Source organism: Drosophila sechellia, chromosome 3R (assembly GCF_004382195.2).
Source record: "Drosophila sechellia strain sech25 chromosome 3R, ASM438219v1, whole genome shotgun sequence".
Lineage (NCBI taxonomy): Eukaryota > Metazoa > Arthropoda > Insecta > Diptera > Drosophilidae > Drosophila > Drosophila sechellia.
Window position 1 is genome coordinate 6,668,011 of NC_045952.1, and position 27,255 is coordinate 6,695,265.

A 27,255-nucleotide genomic window follows, 5' to 3' on the forward strand; every position below is an offset into this window, starting at 1 on the left:
TGCGAAAATGTTATTAGCGAAGGCGGTACCCATCATCGTTTTTATTGTCTTTTGTCAGTTGAGTTTCCACGACGGTTGGCGTGATTCCAAATCACCCTTGAGCAAATATATGCTTAAGGTGTTATCTAAAAGGAAAAGGGAGAAATCCATTTTATGGTGAATCCTCTTAAAGCTAGTCAAACGTTTAAGCCAGCGCAAAGCCCTTTGTTTTTAAATAACGAAATTTTTTCGTCGAGGGAATAGCTGAAGTGAGTTTTTCTTTGTTTAGCCAAATACAAAGCAAATTCAATTTGCTATGTACCACGACAGTCCACAGGTCGACAGTCCTGCCAAAAGCAATGCACTCAGGATACTGCGAGTGGTTGTCAACAATGTCAGCGACACCATAAACCGCAAACAAAAGCGTTCACTCGTTGCAGTCGTCAGTGTCACGAAAATATAACAGCAAATAAGCCAATGAGCGGAACATTCAATAAAAATGCGGATAGGACAACACATTCGCGGAAAAACCAATTTACCGTGAAAGCGCCATGAAAAGTTTTCCATCAATCTTGATGCACAAAAGTGCAAGCAAGGGATGTGCGCTGTGTCCTATCCTTCGTAAATGTATATATTTCAAAATATACATTTAGAAAACAAATAAGTTACCCTATTTATAAAAAAAGAATTTATCTGATTAATAACTTAATGTGTGCCTTCAACTGAACATAACTATTCTAATCAGTGTTGAAAGCATATACTTTCCTAATAGTCAGTTAACGAGATTAAATTTATAAATGCTTCAGAAATAACTGAAAAGCGAGTTCCATTCTTGAGAACATGACTCCTTAAATGTTACGACTCCATACCTGTTTCATACCTGTTACTCGTAGAATACATAAAGGGTATATTAGATTCGTTGAAAAGTTTGTAACCTGCGTTTACGAATCTACAAAGTATATTCATTCTTGATCAGGATCACTAGCCGTCCGTGTAACCCCACATTTTTGTTTTTTCTTATTTGTTTTCTTGCCAATTTAAAACTTCTACTTTCCTGCTGAGGAACTGAACTGTAACGTTCTCCTCGTTTAAGCTTTAATAGCTGTTAAAGTCTTATTTCGCTCAATATGTCTGTCTTCCAAACTGGCGAAGGGCTTCTTAGGCACGTAAGCGACATCTTACTTGTGGCCACGTGCCTCGAAACTTTTCAGTTACAAATAAACAATGACAGAAAGGTTTACTAGGACTTTGTGCAGTAAGTGGTAAGCGCATTGTGGGCCAATTCCCGACGCAGAGTGTTTTGTGGCTCAAACCGATTGTCGATGTAAGTACTCGGTGTGGCGACTGGCTGGTGAACAACGCCAGTTTTCTCATCACTTATAAGAGTCGTATAACCTTTAGTTCTCCCAAACCAACTGGGAAACACTTTCATTTTCGCTTCACTTAACAGGCTCTTATTCTCTCAGTTTCCGTCCTTGCAAATAGCTTTTGGCCTTTCAAACATCAATCTTGAAATTGTTTAGGCAAACGAAATGGGTTCAGATGGATATTATTTCGCCATTGTTCGGATGCTGCATTATTGTGTGTCGTTTCCAAAGAAATTATATTTCTACGACTTACCTTCAAGTTTTCCATTACTGGGTATTAAAATCATAGATAATCTCATGAACTGATTAGTGGTGCCTAAGTGCACTTGTAAGTCATCCGCTGGACGACTTATTAACACCAACCACTGCCTTATTATAAAGGACCTCAAGCTAACCGACACTCGACTAAAACAAAGGGCAATCAAGCGTGACAGCCACAATTTGCGTACTTCACTTATCGAGGGCAATTTTCAAGTATGCCCCCACCAACCCCCCTTCAACGGACAAACTTTCTGGGAATTTGTAATAGCAATCAAGCTGATTGATTGTCTTCACCACACACATCGTTCGGAGGCAAGGAAGCAGCAGCGGCATCAATTATGCAAGATGAAGCTCGACTTCTGTTAATTTCGCATCACACCACGCGGCGTATACGTAATGCGCAATTCGAGCGACTGCCGAGTTCCCTTGCAAATTGAGCAAAGTTAACTGGCAGTAATCAGAGCAGCTTGGCCTCCCAGAATATATTTTGAAAAATAAGCAATTTCTTCGTCGCTTTAAGCAAAACTTAATTGATTTCCAAGAACAACAGCAGTCTACAAAGTTATTCCCCAACGTCAAATATTTTCATAATTAAGGCATTTCCCCCACTGGCTTTTTGTTGTTCTTTAGCAAATGTCAACGTCAACGTGTTTGTTCAGATTTAGTGCTGATTCCAGACCCCAATCAAAAGTTTCGTTATCCCAATTAAGATTCGTAAGGTCAGGAATTGTTAAATGTCATGTGGCAGTGCGTAAATAATTAGTGCACTCACCATAAAGTCAATCTTCTTGATTAATTAACATCTGCAGATGGATTTCGTGGAAACTGCCTACTCAATGGTAGAAAGGAGCCTTTCAGTCTTTGTGTATTAATTTCATAATTTCCAATTTAACACAATAATGTCTTCAAGTTTATTACTTAGCAAGGCATTCCTCTCGTGTTTATTGTTCACGCTAAAGCAATATTAAAGCATGTTGGTTTCCAAGAAACACACAAAGCTCTGGATTATTAGTTTTTCCCCGGAGGGATCCGACAAGTTGAAAAATGTATAATTTTCGCATTTGCTTTGTTATGGCGTTAGCCCAGTTTCAGGTAATTCTAAGGCGTCCAGCAGGCTAAAGTCTCATCCTTGCCCTTGAACTTTGTAGGAGAAAAGTATATAATTTACCAGAGATGAATCCAATGTGTTAATGGTTTAACTAGACTTTAAATTTGTTTTCCTCGTTGTCTTTTCCAAAAAAACTCAAATAAAAAGTCTCTGAGTACTTGTAAAACTTTAATTTTGGGGCAACCATTGAAAATAACTTATGGTGTTTCCATTTTACCCTCGAAAACATTTATATTTCCTGTACTTTGACTTGCGAATAGGGTTCTAAAGTATTACAGACTAAATAAAGTATATATGCGCAGAAGTGATAAATATTCAATGCCTTAAAGAATCCTTAAAGCTGAAAAATTATTTTCGAATTCATTTCGAGAAAAGTACAGCGGAAGCGGAATTTGGAACTTCACAATTTAGCCAAATGACCGAAGGGAGGCTGTAAATATTACAAAAGTAATTTTAAAAGTTCTCGCTCTCATTTTGTGCGGTTATGTAAAAACGGCCAGTTTGTTTTTCCGTCTCTCCTTCTAAAAAAGGAACAGAAACAAGGATTTTCAGTGTGAGCCGGGTGGAGAAGCCAAACGGTTTTGATGTGCTCGCTGGGGGATAACGCGGCGTATGCGTAATTTGGCGTTTGCTTCTGCTCCTGCTTCTTGTGGCTCCTTGTTGTGAATATTTTGGCATGGATTCTGTCATATGTCGGCTCAAGTGGGAGCGGCACAGTGGTGCGTGAAAATTGTTAAATAATATTGGATTTCCCATATGAAGTATAGAAAACGAAATACAAATTTCATAGAAATTTAAGATAAATATCAAATGGCTAAAGTAAAATGTAAAAAAATGGAGTTTCTTCATTAAAGTGTATATCCATGTAAAACTTTAGGTCGAAATTGTTGATACATATATAAAATATACAATACGTCAAATTGTTTTCTGCTGTATAAATATTGTGATTTCCTCACGTACAAGACCATTTAAAGGTAATCAAAAAATTTTGCCAACTGCCTAGTTATATAAATATATCATTAAAGTTGCCAAAAACCATTAAATCAATGAAATTCCTTAAAGTATAATTACAAGTGGTTATATAATCCGTTTTAAAGTACAGATTATTGATTTTGCAGAGAACTAACTAGATTCGCATCAGTAATCAAAGTTTGCAAGCTTGATTGGCCATTACTTGCACATCAAGGGTCATAGATGCCTTTATTGATTGTTATGAAATATGGCAAAAACTTGCGGTATTCCTTGCTGGAATATTCCATCATCCGCAGGATGGCAAAAGGACATGACAAGAGGGTCCTGCATCTTGTCGCTAGTTCTCGCATATTGCGCTTTCCCTGCGGAGCAGAATGGCCAGCGACGTTGGTCTCTGCTGTTTTATACTGATGTGTCCCGGTTTTACGGTTCCTTTTTTTTTGCAAGTGGAAACCCGCCGTTCTGGAACAGCGAAAATCGCCATGCAACACCGCGAACGGGTAAACAAAGAACTAGTCCTGGCAAACAGATTGGTTTTCACCGCTGATTGGTGGACGCCCAGAGGTGTCCGTGGGTTGTAAAAAGTGTGTGGTCACTTTGACCAATGAAATTTGAAATGGTGATTAAGAGTGAAAATTGAAGCTAAGCGCAAATATCCTGCAAACAAACTTGATAACGACGGTGATGTAATTTTCTCAATGACATATTTAGGTGAACTGTGTACTTAGAAAACTTTTCACTAAGTTTAATAAATTTCCGATACAGCTTGAACTTGCAATTTTCAGAACCGACTTACTTAAAATTGATTTTTCAAGCAAAGGAAAGTTTGTGAAATAAAATCAAGTGCAGCGAAAAGGTCAGAGATAATAAAATTCCGGGACAAACTATTTAAATCCCCATCCAAACTGAATTAAAACAAAAATTAACAATGAAATACCCAAATGTCGCCGACCAAAGATGCACTTCAGTTTCAGTTTCCCAAACCGAAGCACTCTGGCCCGGATTTACTCTTAAAAGCACATTCATGTTCCAAACGTCAAGTCGAGAGGTCCCCACCTCCATCGCAACCACCCACATTGAATGGCACGTGCATTGGGAATCAGTTAAACTTGCACATTATACTAATTGAAAACAGGAAGAGCCACGAACCCAGTAGCCAGGCTAGAAAGGAGTGCCAGGATGGATGGCGATAATGACTTTGCGGTTGCGTTTGCGGTTGCGGTTACACACTAATTGCAACATAGAGTATGCAAACAGGACGGGGCTGATCCCTTTGATTGAAAATTCAGGTCCGGCGAGAACCGTTACGAAGTTAATGCGTTTGGAATGCAATTAGTGAGACTCGTTTTTTCGGGTGGCCAAGGTCTACCCCTTACTCCCTGATTTTGTCTATTCTGTGGCAAAAGTTTTCACCACTTTTGCCAATAGTTCACTTAGCTGTCACAACAAAGCGCACATTGTGCGACTTATGACACACAACCCCACTCCCATTTACAGTTCAGAGGTCGTTTCAGCCAATGACATTGGCATGTCAACTGGTCATTGTCAACGTCCTCCAACTAAGTCATCTGCACTTGCATAACCCGGCTGACATGGTATGCTTGATTTATTGTACTCATCCGGCACCCTTTTGGGTGCAGAAACTTAATTAGAAAGTCTTATTAAGCTCGGGCATTTAAATTAATGGTAAAAAAACAAAGTCATAACTTTACCTTGCATAGAAACTTCGTTTAGTCAATAGAAAGGGAAAACTGGAAAAAGCGAAGATAAAATATCTCAGAAGGACATATTCCCCATAAATTAGGCAAGGCTACCGAACAACGGAGTATTAGAATCATAATCCGCTAAGGTAACTTTGAAGGTCGGTTATATTTGTTTTGTGGGAGGGTGTGTGGTCGCTGGGTGGCTATGGGCGGTGTATGGGTGAGCCACTTGAACGAGCTTATACGGCGGCTTGTCCTACTTACGGGCTTGGCACATGACCTCAAGCCTTTGGCTGGTCCATTTGTACGCGCATTATCATTAACATGAGCAGCATTAGCATATTAATAAGCCCACCAAAATACATAATAAACCCCCATCTAATAAGCTGACCGCGGTAGGTAGCCTCGTTCCAGCGAATGTGTGTTTATTAGGGGAAATTACTTTGCCAAAAAATTACCAACCATAATGAACAAGGTTTTTGTGAATTTGTTTATCTTTGCTTTTATATTCCTTGTAAATTTCATTAGCATATCCCACATAGATTTGTCTTATTTCGGATAAAAAAGTATATAGATGGTATTTAAATCAAATGAAATGATCAACATTTCGGAGTTCGAATTTCCCATTAAGTTAGATATTTAAAATGTAAAAAAGAATAATAACAAAATATTTTAAATATTTCAGGTGAACGTAAAATCTAATAACAGTATGCATTGTGTAATTATCATTATATTTTATTCTGCTGACGAGTAAACTTTTCTTGCCATATCCCTTTTGCCCAAAACACAACGCATTAAATATTAACCTCGATTTTTTTGTATTACCCACAGATAATCACACCCACTCGTTCGCTGGTGCTCTGCGCCGAGTCCCGCCGCGAAATGGAGGATTGGCTGGGCAGCCTAAAAACGGCGACGGCGCCGCAGAGGCCTCGTGGTGACAGCTTTCTTATCGAGCAGCACGACATCCTGTCCAACCACCACCACTGGTACGCCACCTCCCACGCCCGCCCCACCTACTGCAATGTGTGCAGGGACGCCCTTTCCGGGGTCACCTCCCACGGACTCAGCTGCGAGGTGTGCAAGTGCAAGGTGCACAAGCGGTGTGCGGCCAAGTCGATAGCCAACTGCAAGTGGACAACGCTAGCTAGTGTGGGCAAGGACATCATCGAGCAGGCGGACGGCATCATCATGCCGCATCAGTGGATGGAGGGCAACCTGCCGGTGTCCTCCATGTGTGCCGTCTGCAAAAAGACCTGCGGGTCCGTGCTAAGACTCCAGGATTGGCGGTGCCTGTGGTGTCGGGCCACCGTCCATGTGGCTTGTCGTCCCCAAATGGCTGTGGCCTGTCCAATCGGACCTGCCAAGTTGTCGGTGGTTCCTCCAACCAGCGTCCACTCCATCAGCACCGATGACGCCTGGGATGTGGCCAGTCCCAAGGGCAACTTTTCGCCCCTGCTGGTCTTCGTGAACTCCAAGTCTGGAGACAATCAAGGAGTGAAGTTCCTGCGGCGCTTTAAGCAGCTACTGAATCCTGCACAAGTCTTTGATCTAATCTCTACTGGTCCGAGTCTGGGATTACGGCTCTTCCGACACTTCGAGATGTTCCGTATTCTGGTCTGCTCCGGTGACGGATCAGTAGGCTGGGTTCTTAGCGAGATCGATCGCTTTAACATGCATGTAAGTTGTTATATATGCATATTTCTATGCACTACATTTTACCAAGTAGTAATAAAATAATCACAGACTGTTTCAATTTTACATATGTATTCTATAAAATATTATTTTCTCCTCTAAATAAACAGAAACAATGTCAGGTGGCCGTGATGCCTTTAGGGACGGGCAACGATCTGGCCAGAGTTTTGGGTTGGGGCTCCAGCTGCGACGACGACACCCACCTGCCGCAGATTCTAGAGCGGTACGAGTCGGCCAGCACCAAGATGCTGGATCGCTGGAGCATCATGGTCTTCGAAAAGGCTATTCCCGTGCCCAAAACACCCAAGATGTCCATCAGCACAGAGCAGGAAGCGATGCTCACTGGCATGGTGACATCGGCCAACCATCACCTGCGCTTCATAGTGGAAACTAATGACACCCAGACCCTGATCAGCTCCACGCGGAATCTCTGCGACACCGTTGACGACCTGGTCTGCCGCATCTCGGAACACCACAAGGATGACGAACAGCTGGCCGTCAAGTGTGACATTCTCAGGCAGAAACTTAACATGCTGCTGGATGCTCTGCAGGAGGAGGAAATCGGTGCCCACAGTGGCGACGATTTGATAGCCACCATCAGGAGTCTTATTGCGAGAAGTATTCCGGTGACACCAGGATCCAACGCCTACCTGCTGTAAGTAACTATACGAGATTTTAATTAAAAATCAACTTCCTATTCCATAAAATTGAATATCAATTTATAATTGGACATTATTATCTATAACCCCTCCCTACCAGCAATCCAAACATATCAATCGAAAAGACGGAAAAGGATCAAATTAATTCAAAGGAGCGCAGAAATAGTCGATCCCTTCGCTCTAGCGAGAAAGAGGCTCTCCAGTGCCGTGCCAATAGCGTCAAGCGAGCCATCTACAATGTTGTGGAGCACTCGGAACCAGGACGCCCTAAACGCTACCAGCGAAAGTTGTCCATCACACCGTTTGAGGCCCTGAAGCTACCTACAAACGCATCCGGAGAATCAACACCCTGCACCTCCCCATTACCGATAATTCCACCCATCAATATTATCTCTCCCACCATGGAAACCTCACGTCTCACCTGCATTTCCCCTCTGCCTGATACCCGACGAGATTCCGTTGATGAGAACTTCTTTAACAGCATAAATTTGCCGGCTCCGCGTCAATTTGCGGATAGTCGTAGGAGCTCTGGTGTGGAAGTGATCCAGGAGATCGAGGAGGGCGCCAATGGGGAGACCGTGTACCGAAGAAGTCGCATGTCCCTGACCGGTGGAGCTAATATCGATGATGCCGGTAATCGATTGTCACCCTGCAGCGATGGAGGCGAAAATACGCCCACCGAGCGCAAACTGGACTTCCTTAGGGTCCCGATCCACACTGGCGAACCTATAGTAGACCCCTTATGCGATTATCGTCCCCACGAGGTTTTCGAGCGCAACTACTACATGACCCGGGAAATGGACAAAGACAAGGAAAAGGACAAGGAGAAGGACAAACCCGTGGAGATTGACATCGAAAAGGATACATGTGTGGAGAAAGAGGGCAGCATGCCTGAGGAGAAGCTGGTGCATACATGCAACCTTCAGGTACCCGGAGTTGTCGTTACCCCAAACCCCCAAAATGTTTACTCAAGCGCCAGCATTACAATCATTGACACCGATGCACAGACCACTACCGTACGTGTCTCATTGTCGAAATGTGATCCCCCCCCACCATGATCGCCTAACCTTTTCTAACCCTTACAGGAGCAATCCTCTTCAGATGATCTGGGTGGCGAAGCCAGCGATGTTCTGTCTGCCATTAGCAACGAAGAGTGCAGCGTGGCTTCTGAAATATTTGACAAGCAGGACGCAGGACAAACCGTGGGTGATATCATTCAGGTGAGAATAGTTTTACTTTGTTAAATTGCAACTTCAATCTTTAAAATGTTTAATCGGCTTAAGAACTGCATTTTTATGTAAATAAATAATAAAGAATGTGGGTCCACCCGGGGTCGACCTTTATTTTATCCAATTCCGTTTTTTTTACTTTTCTAACATTCTCTTTAATCCAGAATATGGATGCCAGCAACTTCACACACATTGACTCCCCAGAGACGAGCGATGAAACGGAGGCCATGCCTGGCGAGAGCATCATGGACGACATAAGCTCGGTACTGGGTCACGATATAACCTATGCCCTGCAAGACAACACACTTACCGACGACACCACCACTCTATGCTCGGAACATGTGGGACCACCGAAACCTCCTCGCAAGAAGTCATTGAGCGCCCTAAGCCGCACCCAGGCTCATCCACGGCGGCGCAACTCTTCTCCACCGAGAATTGCGCGATTGGCGCGAATGGACAGCGATGATAATCCCCAGCAATTCGGATTTGAAAATATCGTTTTCGAGATCGACAATAGGTGTGACGACCAGAAGATGAGGGAGCCACCGCGCTACTGCAGCCTGGCGCAGTTCGTGGAAGGTAACGATATAGCGCGTCAAAGCTTCAAGGTAGGTATAGCCGATCAAGTTGGATTAGCTGTATGTCTAGTTTGTAAATAGCGTATAGAGTATCTAGAGTTGTTCTGTATGGTTGTCGGCAGTGATGAGATATGGCCACTTATGGTAAACTCTTTGTTGCTCTACGTTTGCTTCTTTCTTAAACTTTTCTTTTTCGGCTGTTCAATCGAATCAACCAATATCTAACAAAATATTAACCCGTCCAAAATCGAACTAACAAAACCAAACCAAACCGAACCAAAACTGAAACCAATCCTGCAATGTACAAAAACCATCGACTACTTACTATAATCCTGCTCCCGCTGAAGCGTCCCAAAAAGCGCATCTCACTGAAAAAACCCAAACCAACTACAACCACTGAAATCGTATCTCAACAGCAGCTTATGCTAGAACAACATCGAGGTGGAGACAACGATAGCGAATATCCGGAGCACCAGCAAACTCCAACGAATAAAGGGGCCAATTTACTGATCACCACCAGCGAGGACGAGCTGTCCACGCAGACGGCCATCAAAATAGAAATACAAGACATTGATGCCACTGTGCGCAACCTCAACAGCAGCATGAAGCCCAATACGATCTTGACCACGTCGACATCGCCCACGAAGAAATCGGGCCATGGACAAGATGTAAAGCGCATTACTTTTGATGAGTCGTGTAAGAAAGAATCCTTTGATGATGTAAATCCCAACTATCCACAGATAAGTGTTGTTGTGAGGCCGCCGACGCCGTTGCGCGGTGACTCCACCAAGCCCACGGTATCGCTCCTGCCGGTCTCCTCCGGCGGAGCCATGGCCGTGTCCATGACCTGCTCCGGAATGCTGGGGGTGCGAGCCATGAACGCCTCTGAGATCAGGCGACACTCGAGCCACGCCCCCGGTCTGGCTGTCCGCGAGTTCGACAAGGACAAGGACCGCCGGCACTCCGGCTTCAATCCCAACCAGCTGACACTCGATCCGGAGCACGCCCGCTTCCTCAGCAGCTCGCCGGCGGCTAGTCGCAGGATCAGCTGCGGCAGCCTCTTCAAGGTGAGTCTACGAGCAAACCACCTCCTCCTCAGCGTCTCTCTACAACCAGTTCCCCATATTGCACGCCTTTAACAAAAGTGGCACAACATATTTTTTTTTCAAACATTCTACAATAATTGAAAAAATATCATTATAAAGAAAAGATAAAAAGAAAAACCGAACATCTTATGAATTTGTATTTAACTATGCCATACACTGAAACTGGTAAACAAAATATTATTAAAATTTAAAGGGATCCTTTTAAAGATAATATATTACAGCACATTTATAGTATATACTATATTATTATAATCAGCCCCATATGAAAATCGAGTTGTGCCACTTTCGTTGAGTGCGTGCCACATGTTCGATCCAAATTGGCTTCGCATCCGTCGGCAATTGCGAAGTTCTTGAGTTTTGATTGTGTCAATCGAGCAATTGGTGTCAAGTGCAATTGCAAGTGCAGAATGCAGCTATCATACAGCCACACACTAGCAACAGCTACTGTAGGTAATGGTTCGTTCAAGAAATTCCCAATCAACCACCTACCACCAGGGAGTTTTGAAAAAAAATCTGGATTCAGTTCCAGGTATTCACGTACTTTTAGTTTGCAGCTTATACAATGTTTATTTATTAGGAAACATTTGGTGCGAGTACAAGTTATTCTTTGGACCCTTTTTTGGTTATATATTATTAATTTGGGCATTTTGTTTGTTCCGATAAAACATCAAGGTATATTAGATTGCCACCATTTTATACAATCTTCAACCATACAAAGTGTTTAAATCTGTTAATTTATTTGTTTTCCACATTATTGAGTTACTTTAGTTCAAATAGACAGTTAACAGTAAATTAAACCACCACAAAATATTACCAAGTAAAACAACCATGTTCTATATGATTTACATAAGCACAAAAACAATTGGTACGTATTTCAAAATTCATTAACCTATATGAGCTAATGATTTAGATATTCTTAACCAAATCTTAAACTCCATACCACAACGACTCTGTTCTACTCCATACATGTAATTAATTGTAATCAATACACTGTAAATGGAAAACATTCAAAACTAAACACGATTTATAAAAGAAGTCATTATAAATGCATTTTCTTAGAAGAAAAACAAACAGATTGCCACAAAGCGCAGCTACGGATTGTTCAGCGTTCGGTTCTTTGTGGTGGCCGAGCCAGATTTTCGCCTGGCCACCCTGGCGCTGATCAGGCCACTGATTCCTCTGGTAAGCCAGTCCAAATATCCGGGGCGCGGTCCCAGGTGCTCGGGCTCCGGACCCTCCCCACTCCCTCTGTTCTGATCCCAAAACAGTTTCTGCGTTTCTTTGTTCGTTCGATGTGTAAGCTTCCCAGCAAGTCCCAATATCCGGATCTACCAACTTATCGAGTAATAGCTTCGGGCTCACCGAAAGAAACCTATGACAAATGATGGCGTAACTTAATCATTTATTTTGTAACAAATTCATAAAAAGTCCTGTCATTGTCCGTGTAAAAATTTGAACATATCACTTTTATTGCAAACGATTAAGCTTGACAATATCTAATCTCGAATAAGCCACTACTGTCATGGGTCTCCAACAGTCTTTGAATTTGATAATCCCTCTGTACAAAGCGTCTCTTTTAAAGTGGCAGTTGCAGATCCTTGGCACATGCGTCAGTTCGCTTTTGAGTAGTATTCCATAGTAACCAATAAGTTAAAAAAAAACTATTTTAACCAAAACCATAACGAAAACAACAAAAACACGTAGCCTCTGCTTAATACCCTACCATCTATGATTTCCATTCTTTTGTTTGTTTACGTAGTATGCTGTCTTCTATGCTCTGTCTCACTCCGAATCTCACTTCGTATCTCTCTCTCGCTCTGTCCCTCGAAAAGTACTTACCAACCCTGCGCGGTATTTGCAAGCCACCCAACACTGGCACACTCACCCACACAAATCACACTCAATCACATCCACATGTTTCTTTGTATCGTAGTTAGTGCTGACTTTCCGGTTGCTCTTTGACACGTACTCGACTTTTCCCGACTTTTGGTTTTCGCGACTAATCAAAGCCTCTCTCTTGCAGCCGAACGAAGCACTTCCGAATCTGCAGACCCTAAAGGGGTCCAAGTCGAGCTTGTTTATGGGGTCAACTTTATTCGGTTTCGATCACTTGGCCTCCGCAGAAAAGGACAAGGAGGAAAAGGGCGGCAAAGACAAGGAGAAGACGCCCACCGAGGAGACCAACCGCAAGTTGCCCATCATCAATCCTCTAGTGCGACTGCCCAACTGGCCAAGTAAGTACCATAATAAGCTTTTACAATACTTTTTTTTAAATATATTTTTTTCCTCCAGATCTTGCTAATGGCGGTGGCTTTATATCCAAATGTCTTTTGGCCAATGCCGATACCCTCTGCGCCGCCGTCAGTCCCCTTATGGACCCGGATGAGACACTACTAGCCGGTTACCATGAGAAGTGCGTGATGAACAACTACTTTGGCATCGGCATCGATGCCAAGATCTCGCTGGACTTCCACAACAAGCGTGAGGAGCACCCCGAAAAGTGCCGATCCCGAGCCCGGAACTACATGTGGTATGGGGTTCTGGGATCCAAGCAGCTCTTGCAGAAGACCTGCAAGAATCTAGAGCAGCGAGTACAGCTCGAGTGCGATGGTCAGAGGATTCCGCTGCCGGAACTGCAGGGAATTGTGATACTGAACATACCCAGCTTCATGGGCGGCACCAATTTCTGGGGCAGCAGCAAAAAGGATGACATATTCCTGCCGCCCAGCTTCGATGATCGTGTGCTAGAAGTGGTGGCTGTCTTCGGATCGGTGCAGATGGCTGCCTCGCGGCTAATTAATCTACAACATCATCGGATCGCCCAGTGCCAAAGCGTACAGATCAATATCTTGGGAGACGAGGAGATACCCATCCAGGTGGACGGAGAAGCCTGGCTTCAGCCACCTGGAATGATTCGCATTCTGCACAAGAACCGAGTGCAGATGCTATGCAGGAACAGAAGCTTGGAGCTCTCGCTGAAGAGCTGGCAGGAGAAGCAGCGCCAGCACAGCATCTCCATCCAGAGGGATGCATCTTCCACAGCTTCAGAGCATGCCAACTCCACGGACGAGGTAATCTCCGAACGTGAATGTTACGTGCTCCTCAACTTTATCGAAGCCGTCAGCTCGTTGGTGAAGTGGGTCAAGTTCTTGATTATCTCACATCCGGCACTGCAGCACGACCTATACGAGGTGGCCTGCCGGGCCAGTGAAGCCCTGGAATCGATTCATCCGCAGGGCAAACTACTCGAAGGTCCTTCTTTGCGCACCAAGTTGGTGGAGGTCATCGACTCATCGCGGCAGCTTTACGACGATGCATGCACCCTGCTGCGGGACCGAGGTCATAGTTTGATTCTCCGTGAGGATTTGGAAACGAAGCTCAGCGCGGCATTGGCCAACATGGAAATGGAGCTGAAAAAGTGCTCCGTGCAGAAGTGCATTGACGGCAAACTGCGGGCCTACTTTAATGTTCTGGCGCCCAACGAAGAGGTGAGGGGGGAAATACCATACTACGAAGTTTCGAACCAGGCAAATACCAAACCAAAAGTCGATTTCCTCGACTATCATATACCTGTTACTAAACTTGTTTGATTAATGGGATTAATTATAAGTACTCAATACTCTCAATGAAATATATTTATTGAAAATGATTCCCTAATGTCTAAAAATGATTTTGCTTTTCCACAGTCCGATGGCCGCCGAAAGTCTCGACCTTTCTGGGTGAGATTGCGTTCCGGTTCGACCGCCGGTCAGCAGGCGTTTAAGCCACCTTTGACCAACACCCGCGAGGCGGCCAACAACTGGAGCGTCAACGAGGTGGTCACCTGGTTGGAAACGATGCAGCTGTCGGAGTACGTGGACAGCTTCCTGAAGAACGACATTCGCGGCAAGGAACTGCTTACCCTGGGCAGGCGTGACCTCAAGGATCTTGGCGTGGTTAAGGTGGGACACGTCAAGCGTATACTGCAGGCAATAAAGGATCTCAGCGAGAACTAAGCTTCCGTTGGGACTACTTAACGGCTAGTACAAACTAACCAGTCTTCGAATCGCGCTCTTAGAGGTGAAGGGGTAGAAAATTAAGTTGTACGCGATCACAGGAAAAGTTATGTTATTATGGGACAAAATGCATACAACAATCACTAATTTATAGGCTAGCTTAGCTAACATGCCGAATGATAGGGAAATGCATTCAGCGAACTTGCAAGTAAAATCATTCGGTAAAACGACGATAATTCTATCGATACTCTTTACATATTTAGGCTTAGCTGACTTTCTCTGGAACAAATTATCTCGATATACCACTTTTGATTGGCATAGATATGTAAATTTTTTAAGGCTACCAGCCACTTTAAATCGAGACAAAACGAAGAGCACCTAAAATTGATTTTTGTTATTCAAATACGTATGTCAAATTTAAGAAAACACTAGCAGTTAAAACGAATTTAAGCGTAGTGGCACATACGAGAACAAAAACGGTAACTGCAGTTAGGTTTTAAGTGTTTAACCTTCAACTTACGCTTATATTACCAATTTTGAGAATCCGTTTGAGATCTATTCAAAACTGCAAGTAACTGAAACAAATCGATTCTAAATTTAAAAGCAATTTATATTTTACAAAAATGAAACAATAAACGTGCAGACCCAAACCAATCTAAAGGTTACAGAAATAATACTTATACATATACATATACCTACAAAGAGATATTCGAAACTATATTTAAATGTTTCCCCCACTATTGTTAAATCGAAATGATGCTAACATTATGTTAATGCAAATACGAGTCCAACTCTCGTTATTGCACCAAAGAAAAGTCTGTTAAACGTGTCATTTTTGTGGTAACCAAAAGCAACTCTAACTTGTTTATTTAAATGAATTTAGTTGTTAAGTCCGCGACGATTTTCAAGATAAGTTTAGGTTAGATCCTTGGGGTCCTGGTGCTGGGTGCTGGGTCCCAACAAATTTATTTGGTACTATATACAAGCATATGGTAAATCTTAGCTAGCATTGGAACACGGAATTATGGTGTTCGGAACCTTTTTGGTACTCCTTTTAATTGTTTACATTTAAGAGAATCCGCGCGAAACCCAACCACTTTTATCAAAACGTTAAAGTGTTAGGAACGAAATTGTGCTAAATTTTTTATACATGTCAACTTTCGATTTGATCAATTAAGTTATCCCCTATCTCCCTGTCTAAATATGAACATATAAATATGTATAGCTGCATATGAGTAGGTTTAGCAGTCCAATGATTAGAAATGACCCATCTTTAAATGTTTGCTCAAGTTGCCTCCAGTTGAGTGAGTTTTTGAAATGGCACAGCAGTTGCTGAGTTTAATCTGAAACAAATCACTTGAGCCACGTCTATAAATTATATTTTTTGATATATAAGTATAATGAGCCCAGACCAACTCGATTGATTTGTTGTGATCCTATCACGAACTAACTTGTTTCCAAACAGCACCAGTAGCAATCCTATGATTTCTAAGTATTTTGACACATATTTGATGAGCTATGTACGCTTATGTATACTAGATATAATATACAAGGTAAGGAAAACGATAATTGGAAAACTTTTGCATAATAAAAATCGATAAATACAAAGTTAAAATTTGAAGACACATTTTTTCGAAAATTTTTCGACACATGTATTTTTGAGCAAACTTTAAAGAAATTAAAAGCAAAATTTAAAAAAAAATCCTAAGACAATTAATAAACTTATAATTTATGTAACAAAAGTTAAACCGTGATCGGCAACTCTCATTCTCACGCAAATGGTTTATTTTCTTCGGTTTCTACATCATCTCTAATCATTACCCAACATTAAATTTATGTTATAATTTCAAAAAACTGTGATAACAGCTTTCTATATTCCTGTAATAAAAAACTACAATGATCAGCAAACTAATATTGAACGCCATTCGTGAAGTGCAATGATAAATCAACTGTATAGTCTAATAAATAGTCGTCTACAATCAGAAGATAGGTAATGCCTATGAAAACCATTTACCAGCAATAAATGTTTTACAATGTATCTTAGTTATGTAATTTCTACTACCTTCTTCCCAAATCCTAGAAATAAAAACAAATGTAAAAACTGTCTGTGCGCAATATCCAGATAAAACCAAAAAATCGATAATACCGTTAAGTGAAAGCAAACCATAAAGCAAACAATATTTCCTATTAAATATAATACATCAATTATAATAAAAAACATTTTCTTGAAGAAAAACCTAATAACAGCAATTAAAACAAAACAAAAACAATGCCAATGCGTTTTATTTTAATCGAGGGAGGTCATTAAAACATCGATTTTAAAACGTTTATATGCATTTTTCATTTATTCGATTCATTTAATGTTATAATCATTTTACCATCACTTGTTTTTCGGATTCTATTTTATTATTTCCATTACTCCTCTATCATATGATTCGGCCACTTTTCTCAAGTATAATTATAATTATATCGTGTTATTAGCATCTCTATGAAGGCTATTTGGTGTGCCTTTTTATGACAATTCAGAAAAAATTATCAATTGGGTTGTATAGTTACTGGTATTATTGCATTTCATATGAGGCTTTTTTAATTCATTAAAACTTTAGGCGCATTTGGGCGTGAAAGTCAATTTTTAAAATTTATATAATTGTTTGGTGACTTTTAATATTTTGCTTCGTGAAGGAACCGAAAATTGAAAGTATTTATTGGTTTGACTTTCGTATAAGTGTTTATAAAAATCGATTTTCTTTTTCACTGCTGTCGAAGGAAAACCGTTTAGTGCGCCTATTTTGGAATCATTTTGAGGGTATACTTTGTTTAGGTTTTGGTTTTCTGTTGTCTCGTTAATCATTTTATATCCTTTTGTAAACAAGCTAGAATTAATATCAAGTTCGTTCTTAAGTAGATTCGTATTAAAGTTGCCTAAAATTTGTTAAGTACGATATTTAAAACTAAATGAGTTCAAGAGTCTACCATTCAGTTGGGTTACCGTTTTCCTTTAATTGCAACTGGAAATATAGTTCTGTTTGTGTATGTGAGTGTGCATTTCCTGTTTCTTTCATTGAAATTTTCCTTCTTTTACGGGTTTTGAGATTGCCAGAGTTTAGTTAGTTTAGCTTCTTATTTATTTCTAACTAATGCCATTGATTGAATCGAATCGGTGACCATTTTAAAGACTGAGCGTAATAAACATTTTGCATTTTAGGGGCTCTTGACAATATGCATTGTTACTATTCGGTAACTATAAGATTCAGTGATAAACTTATCGATTTCAACTAACAAACGGGTCCATTCATGAAAAACATATAAAAATACTCAACTGTTTAATAAATACCATTAAAGTGGCGTTATTTTCCTTCTTAATTTTTTTGTTTTTTTTTTTGTTGGCTTATTTGAGTTTTATATTAAAATATATATAGGCAAGCAACAAGTAAGCTCAATACTGAAGTTAATCACATAACTTATGGGTAATGGAATTTAACTTCAGCTTACACGATTTTGTTTTTTCTGTTTATTTCTAAGAAAGGTTTAAATTCAAGCACTTCTCCTACGCAAAAGAAAAGTTCTGCCAAACTGAGTTTGAATCGGTATTTGGTTTGTACTGAAAAACTGTCTACACTGAGAGAGATTCGAGAAACAAGGCCGAACAAAATGCTTGTCAAAATAACATCAACATTCTGAAAGCTATTGCCCCTCGGGAAGCATTTGTCATAATTATTTAGAGCTAATTTTACTCAAAACATGATTAAATCGATTAGGTCTTTCCATTTGTTTTGATCATTTTGTTTCCATTTTTGTTTGTCGACTATTTTCACATTCACATAATAGTTATATAAGAATCGTAGGCATGTCTGAAACTAGTTTCACAGCTTTTCAAAGCATAATCTCATTGTTTCGCATTTTTTGTGTAGTATTAGTATGTTTTGCTGGTGTTTTCTGTTGGGTGTTGCTATGTTTTAACCATCTCTTGCCTTAAGTTTGTATTAGCCAAAGTGTGTCTTAAATTATTCTTAACATCATGTCGTCGTTTTTTTGGTATTTTCCCTTTGTAGTTAATGTGCAAAATCTATTTTCAACGTTCGGTATCTGACGGATCAGCAGTTTAGCTTAGATCACCTTATGCATTACCCAAATATACGGTTGCTCATCTAATGAAAGCTACAAAAATGTGAGTATATCTCTTGTCGAATGGACTCACTTTTTGGACGGGTCATTGCGGTGATGTTTGTCCCATTTGAATATTTTGTATGATTGGATGATATCGAAATATTGCAAAGTTCTCTCGGTGAATTTCAAAGTATACAACATTGGTTTGAGTTCGGTTTCGTATTCGGATTGGGTTTAGGCAGTGAAAGTGTCTTACATAAATAAATCTTTGTGTTATGCTCGTGTCGTTAGATGACATTTGGCCTGATTAGATTTGCTTGCAGCAGTTTAACTAGAAAATCAAAAGCGAATTTAGCTTTAAAGTCAAGCCAAGTCGATGCGGGACTTCCATAATCTTCCGATCTCACTGCGACACAGTCATCCATAATTACAATAGATTAATTAAAATTATTAAATGGTATTTTTTCTATAAATCATAATTCATTTTTAGATGTTCAATCCAACTTTTTGACTTAACAGGGTCTTCATTGAAACTAACAGAACAATATGTTATAAATCTTTAGTTGAAATTTAAATTAAAAATATACAAAAAATAGTAGAGGTTAAGAACAACTCCCAATTGATACATAATAAATAGGGATTTATGGAAACATACAGTATAAATCAATGTGTATGATGAGCTGTGCCGCAATGTCATCAGGCTGTTAGATAGAGTAGATGGTGTACATGATTAGGTATTGCATAACGTCTATTACGTATTATAATTGCTTGCTTTCAGGGGCCAATTAACTGCCCTGGGGAATACATTTTGCACTTGAAAAGCACTGAGTGCCTGATCTAGGATCCAAGATCTCGGATCTAGACGCTCTCCTCCTTGCTGGCGCTGCTGCTGCCCCAGAATCGATCGAATCGGTCGCGAGCCTTCTCCAGGACCTCGGCGGCAGTTGTCCGGGCGGTGGAGGCAGTGCCCGTCGACGAGGAGGACGACATCGCAGGATCCGGCTGCTGAGGCGGCTCATCCTGGGCGACAGTGCAGCGCACCGCCCCGCCCGGCTGGCCGGTGGGTGTGGCATGGGGCGTCAGCGTTTTGCCGTAGATCGCGGCACTGGTGGTCGGACTGCAGGACTTCCAGGCTGGCGGGATGGCAGTGGTCGAAAGGGTGGGGGGAGGGGGAGATAGTTTTGGAAATAGTGTTCGTTATGTTACGCAAGGATCTACGGTTTCGGGTACGCTATGTGATTGCATTGGCTTGCACAATTGCTTTTGGCTTGATACAGAAAGAGGGGAACTTTGCTTTATATTTACGCTTATCGAGATTGGCTTAATTTGCTGGTGTGGTTTTCGTTTTGGTTTTCGTTTTGGGTTTTTGGATTTGGAGTTCGAGAAGTTGGAGTTTGGCTAACGATGATTCGATTTTGGATTTTTGATGATGTTTGTGAGTAGCGATACATACATATACATATACAGATACATATATTTAAATACGAGTTAATATATAAATATTTGTAAAAGCGATTTGACTTTTTTGGTTTTTCTGGATTGGTTTTGTTTGTCGACTTCGTTTGGTTTTGCTGATGCTTTTGGTATGGAAGTTTTGCGTTTTTATTGAAGCGTGCTTAATGGCTTACCGTCCATCTTAGCCTGTTCGGTTAGTTGTGGCGGAGCCGATTGTGGTGGCGGTGGGGGCTTCTCCACCGGTGTCGACGCTTTAATCTCGCTCTGAGGTCGGCTGTAGTTCTCCCCTACGGAAATGAAAAGTATTTACTTAGCTGCAGCACATATTTGTCAAAGCAGTGATGCACTCCGTAGGCAGAAATCAGAGTCATATTAAAATTATTATCTTACAGATGAATGTTCTCCAATCTTCTGCTCCACAGAGTGGTCAACCACCTTGCGTCTACTTTACCATCTTTGACATTCTGCGTCACCGTGAAGGTTTTGCCAGTGTCCAGGGGCACCGTCCAGTTGACTGGATCGGGAGAGCGCATTATGATCTGCTCCGGGGACTTGACCCGGGTCGGTTCTGGTGGCGACTTCACCAGGGGCTCCTCGGGCACCTCCGGCACCGGAGGCTGGGGACTGCAGCTGGAAATGGAAATGGCAGTCTCACGACCATCCTCGCCTTCGTCTGTTGATTGGGAAAACATTCAAAAATACATATAAATGGTAGTTCTGCTCAGTTTGGGGGGGTTATGCGTTAATGGAATTAACTTAATTATAAGCGCATTTTATGTTTCTGTTAGTTCATTATGCTGCCGCAGCTGTTGATCTTCATATATATTTTTTGGATAACTCCTTTGTTCGTTAAGCAAATTTTGTGTTTGAGTTTTACTGGTTAGTATTTGAAACATAAAATCCAAATAAATATTTCTAACTTAGTTAGGTAACCGAAAACTGAAGGAAACTGAAGTCAACGGAAGAATATTAAGCCAGAAGCTTAAAACGCAACATATTGTTAGTAGAACCAAAGGAATATTTTTATTTCTTATTTTTTGTTTTGTTTAATAAAGCGCACAACATGAGAAACAGCATGCCACAAATACACAAACAGACACGCAACATGAAAATCCGAAGAGGAGTAATAAAACTAATATATGTTTTATGATTCAAAAAATTGCTATAGCTGTACAAATCCTGGTGTGGCACATTGCTGGATATGTTTTATTGGTGTTTCGTTTTTTTTGGCAGGCAACAACGAAGGCGTCGACGACAGCTTAGAAAAGATTAGTCAGTTGATCCCTGGCAATTTGAGTTCGCTTAGATATTATCAAACACTAATCATGTATTTTAAGAGTTGGTAATATTAAAATTAAAGTAGTAGATATAAAATAACATGTTCCTACGTTGATTTGAAAGTGCACTGTAGTTAGTAGAAACGATTTACTATCTTCTGTTTAACTAACCCAAACCTCTATATCGAACATCAAAATACTAACTAACACTTCTATCTTATCGTTGTTAGTGTCTGTGCTTAGGTGTCTTTTTGTAGATTATGTTGTTTAAAAAAAATAAGTATACACATATAATCTAAAATGAGAGAGGATAGAAATGCAAAAACTTTACATATGTACACAAACAAACAAAGATATATTTAAAATTCTGAGGTGTGGTTTAACAACGAAAATCTACAAATCATGAGACGCACATTCAAGGGAATTAAATTTAAATTGCTTATACAGATACATTTATATAGACGCACGGCTGATAAACAACAATTACATACACTGACTACAACAACAACTAACATTTAATAACATTTAATAAGGCATTTTGCTCTTTGGGTGTAGCCACAATTAATTAAGAATTTGGAATTTTGTTTGATTTTCGTACTTTCTCGGTGACTTTTATATTCATTTTTGAAACGGGCTGCCAGTGGAATAATTATAATCAAACTACAATTTTGTACAATTTCTACGACCAATCTATCAATACAGATACACACTTCCACATGGCTTGGCCCAAACAAAAACACACACACACATCTATCCAATCGATGTGGCCAATTGGTAAATCATAAGCTTAATCACTTTTCACTAATTGTGGACGAACAGTTTTGACCAAGGTGTAAAATGCTCAATTATTAATAGCGTCACAGGAGATTGTATTTTTTTTTTTTTAAGTTTAGGGCTTTACAAAAGTTGCAACACAAACATTTCGCGCATCAGATGTCATTTTACAGCATTTTCCGTGTTTTTTTACTTTTTAAATGGGCTTTAATTTTGGTTTAGCTTGGGTTTATTGAAGAGTTTGGTTTTTGATTTGTTCAAGTTTTCGGTGAAACTTTACTCACTTTCAGCCAATTTTCTATCCTGACCTGGTACCGTGAGCCGTTTGATGTTGATGGTGGCAGGCCGGGTTGGGTTTTGGGGAGATGCCGATGTTGCTGCTGCTGCTGCTGTTGCTGCTGCTGCTGCAACATCGAGTTGCTGCTGCTGTTTTTGCTGCTGCTTTTGCTGTTGCGGTTGCTGTTGTTGTTGTTGCTTTTGTTGCTGTTGCTGCTGTAGTTGTTGTTGCTTTTGCTTATTCTGCAGATGCTTGACACTATTTGCTTGACTACCGCTACCAGCACCAACATGACTACCACTGCCAATGCAACTACTATTCGATCTATCTTTGTCTTTCTTACGCATTTGCTGTTGCTGTTGCTGCTGTTCTTGCTGTTGGGCGGATGTGGCCGATGGCTTTGAAATTCTGCCGCTGATGCTACCGCTCTTGGCATGTGATGATTGTGATTGATTAGCATGAGCCTGATTAGCGTTTAATGCTGATTTGGCTGCTGATGCTGCTGCGGCTGCTGCTGCAGTGGCTGGCGGCGCTGAGACTACTCTACCGTTGGGCGGTGGCAAGGAACTACTTTTAATGCGGGATTGGAATGTTGTGGATAGGGTGGCTATAAGAACGTAAACGGTTTTCGGTTTTCGGTTTTGTTTGTTTTACGATGATTTTTGTTGTTGTTTGTCATAGTTTTTTTTACATATTTTTTTTTGCCGAAAACAAAACGCAGGTGAAAAACAAATTATTACATGTATTTTCATTAAAAATGTTTTATTTGGTTGGTGACGAGTCGAGAATGCAATCAAAGCAAAAGCTTAAAATGTCCTAAAACAAAAGTTCGAACAAAACAAGGAGCTTAAAGAACCAAACGTAAAATGCTATTAGTGGCGTTCCAGTTTTCTTTCGGTTAGTTGTGTTAACAATTCAAATTCGTTAGTCTACTTATACCAAACTATCGGTATTTCGGTAATTCGCTGCTATTGAAGGGAGAACACAATGTTGGCTTTATGACCCTAAATTTGGCAACAGGAGGATTTCAGTACATTAAACAGGTAGTTAGCTGGTTGCCCCTGTCCCACATAAATTATATTATAAATGTATGTTACAGATAATGGGGTTGGAAGCCAACAAAGTTACACTTATGGTTAGTAGGAGGTTAACGGAATACAAATTAAAACTCAAACGGTTAGGCACAACACTGAACTGGATTGTTAGTATTACTTTAACTTACTTACAGATAAGTTTAGTTGGTTTATTGTTTTAGTTGGTTTGTAATTACTTAGTAAGTCTTGTTAGTAACGGAATCTCAACATGCTAAACTATAGATTGTTATGTATTTCGGAAGACCAATCAAACGCTGCATTACAGAGAGAACAGTGATCAAAACTAAAGTGTAAGGGTAAGGAATGAGAATAAAAAACTAAAAGATTGAACTGCATGACCAGAGACCAAACTAACAAATACTGTAAACCCAAAATGAAAGTTTTTTCAACTATGAATTACTAGTTTCATTTGACACTCAACTAGATGGTCGATCGAAATACGTTTTGGGCTTGGAAGAACGTACAAACTGGAGGTGTGATAAGATAATCTAAACTAAACTAAACTAGGAACCAATCCGGCAAAAGAAACAAAGTTAAGGCAACATAAAATCGATAAATCGGAACGCAATCTAATTAACACATGACATATGCAAACTAGGACTAAACAAATAAATAAGGCAATGAACGCAACGCATCGTTCACGTCGAGTTCTGGGTATTCGGCGGGGGATTTTCTTTTGCCTCCTCCAAAATGGCTACTTACATGGGCGTGCCTTGCGTTCGCTTCCGCTTCCGGTTGTCGGCGTCTTTTTACGGCTGCTGGGCGCCTGACTCGCCGACCGGATCTGCCGTTTCGGTGACTCATTCTCAGCAACGCCCGGACCCGCCGATTGCGACCGGGCTGAGCACGCACATGGACACGGATACGGATGGAGGATGGTTCGGTTTTCGGTTTTCGAAATCGGTTTTTGTTTTGGCATTTCGTTTGATACGTTATTTTTTTGCGATTTTGTTGTATGGTTGGTTGGTGGTGGTGGCGGTTTGATTGATGACAAAAGTACGATTTGGATGTTTTAATTTAAATTCGCAATTGGCTAGAGAATATCTTATTCCAAATGTTGGGCGGTGTGAGAGAGCCTTTCTACTAGTGATATTTGTGTGGGTGTTTCAAGTGAATTATTGTACAAGTTTTAATGGCAATGCGCTACGCTTTAAGCTTCTCATTTTCACAACGATTCGATAAAGTTTTTTTTTATAGATCTCTCCCGATTCTATACTAAGGTTAAGACTAAGTTGGCAAATTCCTGACAAAATCCGAATACTAATCGGACACCGTAAGTTACACTTTTTTATGTTGTTAAGATTATAGAAGTATCAATTTGTATATATAAATTAAAAGCGAAAAAGATGTCTTTAAAGCTTAGCTTAACGCAAAGTAATATACAGCCATTGTCGAATTTACTTACATCCCAGCACACTAAAACATTCATGGCCCCAATACACAAAAATGATTTATATATACGAAATATGGGATTATCCTAATCATGGGCCACCTCAATATATAAATGTAAGTAGTTGTGGTTTTAGGAGATTGACTCAAATGGTTCTCTACAAATTATAGCTCAAACGTAGAACATGAAAATCAACTTTCAACCGATTTCAGAACACAAACCCTCTATAAAAACTGTCAAATATAAGTAACTAGAAACTACATTAGGATTGTGCACAAATCTCATATCCCAAGAAGTCTTCGGTGCACTTGACAAGGATGAAAAACGAGTCGACTCCTTCGACTGTCGGGGAAAATGCAAATCAAACGGTTGAAGCAGTTGAGCAAACTATGGCAAAACGAAAATCATAGGAAACCAAATCAAGGTATTGGTAACGGGGCGTATACTTATTGTTGGAGCGTGTACAATGTTTTGTTCTGTTCCCGAACTCGTAACTCTATTGGTAAGTGCATTTTGTGTACTTGTGTCATTGTTCCATAAGAGTAAATTTGCTATTCGGATATGGTTAACTTTGGAATTGAAATCGGATATGCGTATGCATTCTTTCTTTGTATCCTCTGCTCAAAGGTGGGGGAAAAAGCGGGGAACTACTCACTTTTAAGGACCTTCTTGGGGCTGCCCTTTTGAGGACTACCCTTCTGGGGCGATCCGTGCCTGGACAAGGCGGTCTTCTTGGGACTTCCTCGCTGAGATTCCGATTCCCGCTTGGTAATAGCCGGCATCAGCTTCTCGCGCGTGGGCGAGGGCAACAAAGCTCCCTCTTCCACATCTGAAAGACAGAACAATAGAAGAGTTAGCCTGAGCTAGTCCTTTCATTTATCTCAGGTACTCACCCGGACCTGTGGTGCGTTCAAGGTGATGGCGTATATTGCTAAAGCGTGCTGGCAGTGCTGAAATCTCATCCTTATTATCAATCAGAAAGGCTTGGCCAGGAACACGCGGCTTCTGGGCCTTCTGCAATGGCGTCGACTTCTTATTGTTCTCCTGTTCCTTCTCCTCCTTTGTAATGGGTCTAGCAGGATTGGAAAAAAACGTTTTTGATTATGATTTTTTTTTTTAACCTTTAACGCCATATCAAAATGATAATAAGTAAGAATCACTGGATGAAATAACCATTTTAGGGAGTTTTTTCCGAATTATATTTACCTATGAACAGAAGAGGCTAGAGAAAGTGCCGAAAGTGAGCTGCGCTTTGAAACCTGATCCCATAGATCCTTCTGTTTCTTATACAATTCCGGGTCGATTTCTATACCCCAACCGCGACACTGGAATTGAAGAAGATCAAAGGAGTTAGGGTAGTGTCCAATTTGTTTAATATTCAACATATATATAAGGCTGCAACAGTATTTGATATAATAATAGTAATTTAGAGCATTTTTAATGTAATGGTTAATGGTAAGTAATTTAAGGATATAAGTAACAATGATTACTAAAGGACGATACCACAGATAGACAATTAGGACGTACCTTGTATTCGCCGGCCTTTTTGCGCAGCTCCACCATCTCCTTGAACCACAAATCCAAATTCGGTTTCGAGTGCGGCGGGGCGGAGCCGTTCATGACCACCACCTGGCCAGATTCGCCGGCCTGCTGCCGGTTGTCCACCTCGTCCTTGAGGGCCGCGGCGGCCACGGCGGCATCGGCGAAGCCAAAGTTCTCCTTTTTCGTGATGAAGTGGTTCAGGCGCTCTTGGTCGATGGCCTGCGAGAAGGGACGCGAGGTGATCTTGCGCTCCACAATGGTCACTTGTCTGCAAGAATCGGAAGAGTCATTAGCAATGGGAAGTAATGCTGGCCTCTGAGAGATTCTGAGTTTCAAGTGGGAACTGCTGTGCTTCTCGATGGCTGCAGCATGCAACACTTGCAACATGCAGGTGCAGATGAATGTGGGTTCTGAAAGCTATTATTATATTTTGGATGATACTGCTCTTTCAGGTGGGCTAATGAAGGACATCACTGAATGAGAATGGCAGAAGCTATGAGCAAGTCGGTTTGAGGGCTAGGTTAATCAAATGTTCATACTTCTCGTGCGTTTTTCTATCATCCGTATCGCTAACCAAGGGCTCCAACTCATGTAGAGTAGCTGAAAGCACACAGACACGAAATTTAATGCGGCAATCCAAGTCGATCGATAGCTTTATACAGAGTCTGGCTGATGTCTGCCATCAGT

The 27,255-nt window shown here is 40.9% G+C and overlaps 2 protein-coding genes across 16 annotated transcripts in view; one reads left to right on the forward strand and one right to left on the reverse strand.

Moving 5' to 3' along the window:
- The window catches only part of LOC6614297 (diacylglycerol kinase eta), a 39,606-nt gene extending 22,818 nt beyond the window's left edge, over positions 1-16,788 (forward strand). The window contains exons 4-14 of one of the 6 annotated variants that reach the window (XM_032723477.1): positions 6,222-7,070; positions 7,196-7,740; positions 7,845-8,760; positions 8,830-8,964; positions 9,138-9,581; positions 9,899-10,219; positions 10,292-10,618; positions 11,717-11,839; positions 12,681-12,891; positions 12,950-14,145; positions 14,344-16,788. In XM_032723477.1, the coding sequence (XP_032579368.1) occupies positions 6,222-7,070; positions 7,196-7,740; positions 7,845-8,760; positions 8,830-8,964; positions 9,138-9,581; positions 9,899-10,219; positions 10,292-10,618; positions 11,717-11,839; positions 12,681-12,891; positions 12,950-14,145; positions 14,344-14,652 (5,376 nt within the window). In that variant the 3' untranslated portion in view covers positions 14,653-16,788. Of the gene's footprint in view, positions 1-6,221; positions 7,071-7,195; positions 7,741-7,844; positions 8,761-8,829; positions 8,965-9,137; positions 9,582-9,898; positions 10,619-11,716; positions 11,840-12,680; positions 12,892-12,949; positions 14,146-14,343 lie in introns of all 6 variants that reach the window. The other 5 variants (XM_032723476.1, XM_032723481.1, XM_032723478.1 and 2 more) reach the window with 5 other exon arrangements.
- Positions 16,789-16,968: 180 nt separating this feature from the next.
- The window catches only part of LOC6614298 (AF4/FMR2 family member 4), a 31,163-nt gene continuing 20,876 nt past the window's right edge, over positions 16,969-27,255 (reverse strand). For 3 of the 10 annotated variants that reach the window (XM_032723485.1, XM_032723483.1, XM_032723482.1), the window contains exons 7-15: positions 27,108-27,168; positions 26,554-26,836; positions 26,233-26,351; positions 25,920-26,098; positions 25,682-25,855; positions 24,339-24,476; positions 22,550-23,149; positions 20,666-20,887; positions 19,799-20,501 (exon numbers count right to left, since the gene is read on the reverse strand). In XM_032723485.1, the coding sequence (XP_032579376.1) occupies positions 20,362-20,501; positions 20,666-20,887; positions 22,550-23,149; positions 24,339-24,476; positions 25,682-25,855; positions 25,920-26,098; positions 26,233-26,351; positions 26,554-26,836; positions 27,108-27,168 (1,916 nt within the window). In that variant the 3' untranslated portion in view covers positions 19,799-20,361. Of the gene's footprint in view, positions 20,502-20,665; positions 20,888-22,549; positions 23,150-24,338; positions 24,477-25,681; positions 25,856-25,919; positions 26,099-26,232; positions 26,352-26,553; positions 26,837-27,107; positions 27,169-27,255 lie in introns of all 10 variants that reach the window. The other 7 variants (XM_032723488.1, XM_032723489.1, XM_032723486.1 and 4 more) reach the window with 6 other exon arrangements.